Source organism: Mobula birostris, chromosome 12 (genome assembly GCF_030028105.1).
Source record: "Mobula birostris isolate sMobBir1 chromosome 12, sMobBir1.hap1, whole genome shotgun sequence".
NCBI lineage: Eukaryota > Metazoa > Chordata > Chondrichthyes > Myliobatiformes > Myliobatidae > Mobula > Mobula birostris.
In genome coordinates, this window is record NC_092381.1 from 56,121,537 (window position 1) to 56,132,766 (window position 11,230).

The 11,230-nt window shown below is 41.4% G+C and overlaps 1 protein-coding gene across 1 annotated transcript in view; it reads right to left on the reverse strand.

Annotated features, from left to right (window-relative positions):
• cyp4t8 (cytochrome P450, family 4, subfamily T, polypeptide 8) overlaps positions 1-10,511 on the reverse strand; it is an 81,907-nt gene extending 71,396 nt beyond the window's left edge. The window contains exons 1-2 of the mRNA XM_072274683.1: positions 10,234-10,511; positions 318-462 (exon numbers count right to left, since the gene is read on the reverse strand). Of these exons, the coding sequence (XP_072130784.1) occupies positions 318-462; positions 10,234-10,431 (343 nt within the window). The 5' untranslated portion in view covers positions 10,432-10,511. The remainder of the gene's footprint in view (positions 1-317; positions 463-10,233) is intronic.
• Positions 10,512-11,230: the final 719 nt, after the last annotated feature.

Here is an 11,230-nt window from a genome sequence, read left to right on the forward strand (position 1 = left end):
CCTAGGTACTCAGGTCAAGGTTAATTAGGGATGAATGCTGGCCTTAACACCAATAGCCACATCTTGTGAATGAGTAAATTAAAAACTTCCAAGAATATTTTATCTATCTGTTTTTACTCCTTTCAGAGGTTGATAATGAGCAGGTGAAATGATATTGTCCCTTTCATACTAGTTCCAAAATTAAAATTAATTCCTTATATGCAATCTTGTGTACAAATACTTTGCTGTAGTGATCCTGGCAACAGATAACATTGGGAAAATGTCCACACAACTTAATGAGCAATTATCAGTTACATTTCAAAAAAACATAATCTTACCTGTACTTAAGAGTAAATTTTTAACATAATCAGGGTGGTTGATATTTAAAAATACTGTGAATGGACCAAACCAGATTGGGTAGGCATATGGATACTGGTTTGACCATGCCACAGTCTTGTCCAAATCTATCCCATCCTGAGGAAACTGCAAAGAGATTTTAAAGAAACAAAAGAGTGATTAACTTGCAAGTTTCCAGCTGAAGTCCATAAGTTAAAAGATATTTGCCTTTTTTCAAAATGTTAATAAAAGTCTTAAACACATTTAATATGTTAAGCCTAATCATAGTTTTGTAGGGTGCCCCTCACTTAAACTTTTATTACAGAAAGTCTGTAGTAAGCATTTTTATAGAAGACCAGATTTGGTGATCATTACTTTTAAGGAAAGTAAATATAAAATTACAGAAAAGTTCTCAAAATGTATTCAGAATTTTCACTGGAGATTCAAATAAATAAAGATAGGGTTCAGGGGTGCATACTTGTCAATTATTCTTCAAAGGTCAATAAGAGCTGTAAAAAGAACTGAGTGTTTTTAACAGCATTTCTAATTTAGTGTTTGGACTTTGCAATTTATTTACAGATAGAACACATTCTGCTCCCCTCAATACAAAGTTTGGAAATCTGTTGCGGGGTGGGGGTGGGGTAATGATCTACCAGAGACGGGCCACAGGGGTCAGGTCTCTGGCACTGAGTCTGGCTCTGTGGCTCAGAAGGGAAGAGAAGGGGAGGAGAGTGAGCACTCATTATAGTAAATACATTGGTTAGGGGGAACAGACAGGAGGTTCTGTGGACGTGAACAAGATTCTCAGAATTCCTGGATGTTATTTTATCACTGGGTGCCAGGGTTGGGGACATCTTGGATTAAGTCCATAGCATTCTTAAGTGGAAGGGTGAGCAACCAGAGGTCGTGGTCCATGTTGGTAACAATGATATAGATAGGAAGGGTGATGAGGTCCTGCAAAGTGAGTTCAGGGTGTTAGGTTAAAGGACAGAACTTCCAAGGTTGTGCTCTCCAGATTGCAACACATTGTACGTGCTAGAGGCCAGATAATACATTTCAATACAAGACTAAGGAGATGGTGCAGCAAATAGAGCATTAGATTTTTCGATCATTGGGCAATCTTCCAGGGAAGGTGGGACCTATACATCCAGGACTTCTTTCTCCTGAACTGGAAGGGATGGGGGGTGGGGATGCTAATATTCTTGTAGGAAGGTTTGCTGGTGCTGTTCCTTGAAATAGGATAGGAACGGTCCTCAGGGTGATATCCTATGTTGGAGAAAGGACAGTTTTGATACAATCAGAAAGGTATGAGGCAAGTCTGGTTCATCCTTGGGAGCAATTTCCAAATGCCTGAAGCATCAGAAAACATGTGTGGATTAGCATAGTTGTTTTCTGACAAAGATGCGCTTGGTAAATGGGAGACATTCAAAAGCAAAATTTCAGTGTACAGTGTTTGTATGCTCCTAGCAGAATAGAAGGCAAGTCAACAGGTTTACAGAACTTTAGTTTTCGAGAGCTATTGAGACCTTATCAAGGAGGTACATAGCAGGAATGGGCAGCAAGGAATAATGAGGTACTTGAGGAGTATTAGAAATGCAACAGAATACTTAAAAGAGAAATCAGGAGTGTTAAAAGAAGTCATGATGTTGCTCTAGCAGACAAAGTGAAAATGAATCCCAAGGGCTTATGCAAATATATTGAGCATAAAAGGATAGCAAGTGACAAAACGGTCCCCTTGTACACTCAGAAGCCACTTTACATGGTACATCTGTACATCTGCTCATTGATGTACAGTTGAAGTCAGAAGTTTACAAACACTTTAGCCAAATACATTTAAATTCAGTTTTTCACAATTCCTGACATTTAATCCGAGAAAACATTCCCTGTCTTAGGTTAGTTAGGAACACTACATTATTTCAAGAACATGAAATATCAGAATAATAGTAGAGAGAATGATTTATTTCAGCTTTTATTTCTTTCATCACTTTCCCAGTGGGTCAGAAATTCACATACACTTTGTTAGTATTTGGTAGCATTGCCTTTAAATTGTTTAACTTGGGTCAAACGTTTTGGGTAGCCTTTCACAAGCTTCTCACAGTAAGTTGCTGGAATTTTGATCCATTCCTCTAAACAGAATTGGTGTAACTGAGTCAGGTTTGTAGAACTCCTTGCTCACACACACTTCTTCAGTTCTGCCCAAAAATTTTCTATTGGACTGAGGTCAGAAAATGATGTCAAGTCTGGTTCATCCTTGGGAGCAATTTCCAAATGCCTAAAGGTACCACGTTCATCTGTACAAACAATAGTATGCAAGTATAAACACCATGGGACCACGCAGCCGTCATACCGCTGTGACGAGAATACACATAAATTAAGATGTTTGCTGGCCTGGGCTAGCATCAGTGGCATCAGCAGTTGGTCTGCCACCTGTCCTCAGGGGAAGGAGAGATAAGGAACAATGAAGCAGCATTTGGGGATGTCTACAGCGGCTCCCCCCTTTGAACCCTGAACTGTTTGAAGTGATGGACAGGCGATCTGGAGATGTGTAATGAAGGGACGGGAGAGAGAGCTGTCTAGAGCGGCTCCCCCTTTGAACCCTGAACTGTTTGAAGTGATGGACAGGCGAGACCCCAGCAGGGGGATAAAAAGGGACAGGTTCGCTAAGGCAGGACACACACGACACCCGAGGTAACGAGACCCTGGAAGCGGTGCGCCTCTCACGAGTCGGTGGGAAGTACCGGGCCTTAAACGCACAGGGTGGAAAGGTACGATCAGCGGGAACCCGGTGTGTGTCCACCCTCGCTTGGGTGCCGGGTTCACTGCAGAGGATCGACCGCATCTGGAGGAGGGGTCACAGTCGGTGACCTCAGGTGACATCACAAAGGACCCGCCCGAAAGCTGCTTGTGAGCAATATCGCCGGTCTGTGAGTGGAAGCCGTTTTGAATAATCTGTCCTTCTTGTTCTCTCTCTCTCCCTCCCCCCACGTTGTCCATCGCCATGGCAACGATTACTGCGAACTGAACTAAATTGGACTGAACTTTGCGTCACTTTGAAATTGGTCATTTACCCCTAGACAACGATAGAGCTTGATTGATGCTGTTATCTTAATTCTGTGCACATGTATGTTTATCATTTGCTGAACTGTTGCATTTATTATCCTCTCGATTACTGTGTTGCTTGTTTCTTTCTTAGTTCTAGTAATCCAGACTCCAACTGAGTGATCCATTTCTGCTGGATTGGCAACCCAGTTACGGGGTACGTAACACCGCTCAGGAAGGAGATGCATTCTGTCTCCTAGAGATGAACGTACTTTGGCGTGAAAAGTGCAAATCAATCCCAGAACAACAGCAAAGGACCTTGTGAAGATCCTGGAGGAAACAGGTAGACAAGTATCTATATCCACAGTAAAACAAATCCTATATCGACGTAACCTGGAAGGCTGCTCAGCAAGGAAGAAGCCACTGCTCCAAAGCTGCCATAAAAAAGCCAGACTACAGTTTGCAAGAGCACATGGGGACAAAGATCTTACTTGTTGGAGAAATGTCCTCTGGTCTGATGAAACAAAAATTGAACTGTTTGGCCATAATGACCATCGTTATGTTTGGAGGAAAAAGGGTGAGGCTTGCAAGCCGAAGAACACCATCCCAACGTGAAGCATGGGGGTGGCAGCATCATGTTGTGGAGGTGCTTTGCTGCAGGAGGGACTGGTGCAGTTCACAAAATAGATGGCATCATGAGGAAGAAAAATTATGTGGATATATTGAAGCAACATCTCAAGACATCAGCCAGGAAGTTAAAGCTCAATCACAAGTGGGTCTTCAAAATGGACAATGATCCCAAGCATGCCTCCAAAGTTGTAGCAGAATTACTTAAGGACAACAAAGTCAAGGTATTGGAGTGGCCATCACAAAGCCCTAACCTCAATCTGATAAAAAATTTGTGGGCAGAACTGAAAAAGTGTGTGCGAGCAAGGAGCAACCTCTTGACGACATCTGCGTGCTTTTATGGTTTGAGTTTCTGCCACATGATTGGCTGATTACATATTCACAGTTGAAGTCAGAAGTTTACATACACCCAAGCCAAATACATAAATAGATCATTCTCTCTACTATTTTTCTGATATTTCACATTTTTGAAATAATGTAGTGATCCTAACTGACCTAAGGCAGGGAATGTTTTCTCAGATTAAATGTCAGGAATTGTGAAAAACTGAGTTTAAATGTATTTGGCTTGGGTGTATTTAAACTTCTGACTTCAACTGTAAAGGTCTAATCAGCCAATCATGTGGGAGAAACTCAATGCATAAAAGCACGCAGACATTGTCAAGAGATTGCGTTGTTGTTCAGACCAAACATCAGAATTGGAAAGAAGTGTAATCTAAGTGACTTTGATAGTGGAATAAATGTTGGTGCCAGATGGGGTGGTTTGAGTGCCTCAGAAATTGCTGATCACTTACACACTGAACGTAGGGCATTGAGGAGTGCAGTAGAACAGAGGGATCTACTATAGATCTATAATTCCTTGGAAGTGGCATCACAGGCAGAAAGGGTTGTAAAAAATGCTTTTGGCACACTGGCTTTCCTAAGTCAAAATGCCGAGTACAGGAGTTGGGATTTTGGGTTGAAATTGTATGAGACATTGGCTAGGACTAATTTGGAGTATTGTGTGCAGCTCTGGACTTCCACCTACACAAAAAATATTAGGATGCTTGGATGAGTACAGGGAAAATTTACAAGGTCTTGAGGACCTGAAGTATAGAGAAAAGTTGAGTAGGTTAGTACTTTATCCCCTGGAGTGTAGGGAAATTTGATAGAGGCATGCAAAACTGAGGGGTATAAAGGTTAAATGAAAGCAGGCTTTTTCCACTGAGGCTGCAAGGGACGAGAACTAGAGGTCATTGGTTAAGCGTGGAAGGTGAAATGTTTTGAAGGGAACATTAAGGGGCAAGTTCTTCACTCAATAGGTGGTGAGAGTGTGGAACGAACTACCAAGGGAAGTGATGGATGAGAGTTTAATTTCAACGTTTAAGCGAACTTTGGATAGGTACATGGAGTATGGAGGTCTATGGTCCAGGTGTAGGTCAATGGGACTAGGCAGAAGAGTACTTTGGTGCAGATTAGATGGGCCAAAGTGCCTGTTTCTGTGTTGTAATGCTCTATGACTCTATAATCCTGGGTTAAGTATGAAGATGCAAGAAGATGAACAAATTTCTTCACAGATTTTTTTTACTAACTGTGAGTAATGTAAATTTCAAATGCACAAATGAAACTGCTAGGATTGGTTAAGCCCAATCAAACAGGCAAATAGGTGAGTAATAACTGTAGTCTCAATTGCATTTGATACGTAAAGAAAATTTGTTTATGATTCAAAACTGTCGGTAGAAGTCTGAATTATTTCCTATTAAGTGAATTAATACCGTTTAGTTAAAAAAGTCAATAACTGTAACTAAATAACAAATCCAAGATGTTTCAGAAACAAAATCCCATTTTACTGAAGCTGAAATCCACATTTCATCATAGAATTATGTTGTAACAGTTCTGTAATTCTTCAGAAATTAATAAGTTTAACAACCTGATAATTGTTTTTTTGAAGATTGGTTTCCATTACAGGGTCTCGGCCCGAAACATCAACTGCTTACTCTTTTCCATAGATGCTGCCTGACCTGCTGAGTTCCTCCAGCATTTTGTGTGTGTTGCTAAGGTTAATTTGTTGCTTATAATACTACTTGTAAATATATACATTGTTCAATAAATAACTGGAATTATTATTAAAAACACAATTTATTGTGTCAACCACTGCAAGAAAGCATGGTTAACATTGCAAGCCGAAAGATATTTCAGTGTAATACCTTGGATTGCTTAAATAGCCTGTCAATACTACAGCTCAGGCTCCATGCTGAAGAAATATAACATCTGGACTATGCTTTGGAGAGTAGATGGTACTGAAGGCAATTAACTCCAGAATCAATTACCTGGCAGAGAAGGGAGCAAATTGATAGAAGCAGTATGAAGCAAAATTTGGTGCTAGTCATTTGAAGATTTTGGAGAGACGAACAAAAGATTATTTAAACGGGTAGATTTAAGGAACTTTAAAAAAAGGAAAATTGGGCAGTAAGGACTTTAGGGAGGCAATTCCAGAATATAGGGCCTTTAGAGCTGAAGACACACCAATCAATGATGGTACAATTAAATTCAGAAATAATCAAAATTGTAGTGGTACAGATATCTTAAAGTGCTGAAGAAGGTGCAAATGATAAAGTTCAGAGTATAAAATAAGTTTATTACTCAAGTACATATTGTATATGTCACCACACACAACCCTGAATTTGTTTCCTTGCAGGCATACACAGTAAATTGAAGAAAGACGATAGAATTAATGAAAGACTGCACCCAGCAGGACAACCAACGTGCAAAAGATAATAAACTGTGCTAATATAAAAGACAACAATAAATAAATAAATAAATAAACAATTAATATCCAGAACATAGATGAAGAGTCCTTGAAAGTGAGTTCATAGGTTGTGGGAACAATTCAGTGATGGGGCAAGTGATGTTGAATTACCCCACTGGTTCAAGGGCCTGATGGCTGAACCTGTTCCTGTAATAACTGTTCCTGAACCTGGTGGTGTGGGCTCTGAGGTCCTGTATCTTCTTCCTGATGGCAGCAGCGAGAAGAGAGCATGGCCTGCATAGCGGGGGTCCTTGATCATCGATGCTGCATTCCTACAACAGCGTTTCGTCCAGATGTGCTCAATGGTGGGGAGGGATTTGCCCGTGATGGACTGGGCCATATCCATTTCATTTCGCAGGATTTGTTATTCAAGAACATTGGTGTTTCCAGACCAGGCAGTGATACAACCAATCAATATACTCTCCAACACATATCTGTAAGTGATTTGTCAAAGTTTTAGATGTTATGCCAAATTTTCACAAATTTCTAAGGAATTAAAGGCAATGTTGTGTTTTCTTCATATATGTACTTACTTGCTGGCCCAGGGCAGATCCTCTGAAATGATAACAGTGAGGAATTTAGAGTTAGACCTCTGATCCTCCGATGAGAACTGGGTTTCTGAATCTCCGGATTCCTCCTTCTGAAGTCAATAACCATCTCCTTGGTCTTGCTGACATTGAGTGAGTGGTTGTCGTTGTGGCTGCACTCAGTTAGATTTCTAACCTCCTTCCTATATGCATTGCCACCACTTTTGATTTGGCAAACAACAGTAGTGTCGTCAGCAAACCTAAACATGGCATTGGACTGCGCTTAGTCTCAGCGGGCTAAGCTCAGAGCCTTGTGGTCCACCTGTGCTGATGAAGACTGGGAAGGAGATTTTTTGCAAACTAACTGGGGTCTGTAACTGAGAAAATTGAGGATCCAATTGCACACGGTGATATTGCGACCAAGTTCTTCAAGCTTACTGATGAGGAAGTCAAAGCCAGGAAGGGAATCTTGAAACAAATTAGTAAACATAGATATTGCTTAATGGGGAAACAATATGATTCGTTTGTACATACTGTATGTGCTGGGTGAATGGGATACTGGTAAGGTATCACGAATGGTGAAACAAGCAATGCTTGATGGGAGTGCATTGGAACAGAGTCAAATTTCAAAGTATCAAGCTGAGGTCAAAGGTTTCAGCTACAGCTGAACTGAAATAGTAGCGGAGTAAGGTTATGTTACAAAGGCAGATGGTTGAGATTATGAACCCAAGTTCATCTCATGATTGAAGAATTATCAAGGCTGAGAAATCTTTCTGGGTGGGTTTCAGATAGGTGCCAGACAGAAGCATAGAGTCAATGACTAAGGAATAGAGTCTGTGATAGGGACAAAAGGCAGGCTTTGATCTTCAAATTGTATAAAACAAGTACAGTTATATGACAATTTAGATGTAGTGTCCCAAACCAGAATTTGAACCAGGAGATCCACTTCCTACCGAAGTCCAGGACTGCAGAGTTCAAATTGGGTAATCCTGACTTGCACAGGAAATCGAGAAACAACTTTCATTAAGGGATACTAAGAGACAACACCAGTCCAAGGTCGAGTCTCAGACCAGTTGCCAGCAGGGCTACAAAAAAAGTCGGGCAGCGTCGCTGAAAACAGTGCATCCCTTCCTGATGATCTTAACACATTCTATTCACGTTTCGAACAGGAGAGGATTGGAATGTCATCAGTCTCCAATGCACCTGAACCCACAGTCACTATTGCAGATGTCAAACTAGTCTTTCTGAGAGTGAACCTGCAAAAGGCATAGGGCCCAGTTTCAACCCTCAGCTGTGTCTTCAGACCCTGTACAGATCAGCTAACAGCGGTTTTTGCAGACATTTTTTAACCTTTCCGTGTTTCAGTTTTAAGGTTCCCATCTGGTTTAAGGCCACTATCGTCTCGGTACCTAAGAAACGCAAGGTAATATTCCCTAACTGCTACACCCAGTGACTCCGTCTGCTCCAGACAACTATCTATTGCAATCGCCCTAGCACTGAAACACATGCACAGCAGACAGCATCTCCCTGGCAGGTCACTCATCTCTTGAGCATCTGGAGAGTAAAGACACCTATATTAGGGTATTGTATATTGACCGCAGCTCCAACTTTAATACTATAATAACAAGCAAACTCATCTCTTAACTCCTAGACCTCTACTGGATCCCAAGCTTCCTGTCCAGAGGACCACAATCTGTAAGAATAGGCAGCAATACCTCTGCTACCATTATCCCCAACCCCCTACAAAGTTGTGTCCTCAGCCCCCCTACTTTACTTCTTACACCCTCAGGACTATATGGTCAGATGCTGATCTAACTCCATCTACATATTTGTAGATGATACCACCAAAGCAAGCAGATTCTCATATAATGACGAATCAGTACGGGAGGGAGATAGAGAGCCTAGTGACATCATAACAAACTTTCCGTCAATGTCAGCAAAACAAAAAGGGCTTCAGGAAGGGGGAGCTGCATATGTTCCTGTTTACATCAATGGTGCTGAGGTCAAATAAGTCTAAAGCTTCAAGTTCCTAGGAGAGAACATCACCAATGGTCTGTCCTGGCCCAACCACACTGAAGCAAAGAAGGTTCTCCAGCACATCCCCTTCCTGTTACCCTCTCGCTAATTTTTATCGACGCACCACAGAAAGTGTCCTGCCTGGATAGTTCACGGCTTGGTATCACCACAAGAAACTGCAGAGAGGTGTTGGCACAGCTCATCGAAATCAGCCTCCCTCCATGGGCTCCGCCTACACTTCTCACTGCGTCGTCGGTAAAGCAGACAAGATAATCCAAGACCCCTCTCACCTCCCATAGAGCAGACGATACAGAAACCTGAAAGCACATTCTGTAGCAACAGGCTCAAGCCTTCAGTCCCGCTGTTAAAAGACAATTAAGTTGTCCACTAGTATGTTAAGTAGACTCATGGCCTGACCTTACTGTTGCCCTGTAAATGATATTGTGCACTCTGTACTGCTTTACTTTGTACTACCTCAATGCACTGTTGTAATGAAATTATCTGTATGGATGGCATGCAAAACGAAGTTTTTCACTGTACCTCAGTGAATGTTACAATAATGAACCAATTTACTAAAAAAAGTTACTTCTTGCGAACTATCTTCCAAGACGTATTTCGCAAACTATTCGATGCCGTTCATGTTGTGTGTATTTAGTATTAAAGAAAGCCACAACTAATCATGGAGTGAACACACGGCATTGGTTTATGTTAATACACTTAGAAATGATCTTATTCTTACTTCCATCCTATTTTATACACAGTCATTGTTCAAGTTTGATTTTGTTTTATCAGGCGTCACAAACGTGAACCTGCTCAGTATGAGTTCGTGCATATTTTCCGAACAGATCTCAGAAATGCCATTATTTTCCCCGTCATTTTTTTTTACCAGACAGACCTTTAAGTGCCCCAGATAGCAATACCAACCTCCAATATATGTCCAAACAACCAGTGGTCTGGCGGTCCCGGGAAAAGTTGCATCAATTCTTTCAGCTTCCATCTACGGCGATAGAGCTTCACCGTCATGCACAGAAGGTACACTAAACAAAAAACAGCGATCAAATGCACCAGCCTGCAGAGTTCGACGGGAAAATACAGCGCCCTTAACGCTTCGGCTAGTGCCATTTGTACAGACAACGATGGGATCAGGCACTGAGTAAGCGGGATTCACAGATCTAATCTCCCAACTATCACTGGTGGCACTACAGTTGACTTTGTAGCCGTACCCGACGTAACTCGAATGACACCGTACGTGCTCTCACCCTTAAAGCTGGAATTCTTCCTACCACTCCCACCAGGAAAACTCGTCTATTCACCTGACACATAGTGTTTTTCTGTGATTGAGTTTTGCAGAAATCCTGAAACAAAATCAAGAGAAATTGCCTGTGAAGCGGGGTTAATGAATAGGATTTTGGAGTAGGCCACCTTCAATTTAAATTAATTTATGTTCATTTTATAGTGGTTAAAATTAGACACTTTGGCAATATTGATTGACTGAGATACTGCGCAGAATAGGTTCTTCCTGCCCTTCCAGCTACCCCCCCCCCACCGATTTAACCCTAGCCTAATCACGTGCAAATTTACAATGACCAAATTAACCTATCAACCGGTAGGTCTTTGGACTGTGAGAAGAAACCGGAGCACTTGGAGGAAACCCACATGTGGCGTTGCTAGCATTGTCATTATTTGTGGTGGGCAGGTCATGACTAACATTATTGAAGTAGCAAGGAAACAGACCCCTCAGCCCAACTTGCCCATGCCAGCCAAGATACTAAACCAGACTCACGTGGTTGCATTTGAGTGTGTCTCTTAAAACCGTTACCCAATTTTATTTTTTGCTACACCTCTGTATTTTTTCATTATTAAAATAGGCATGTAAATTTGTATAAAGAGTTAGAAAACAAAACACATTACAGACAAGAAT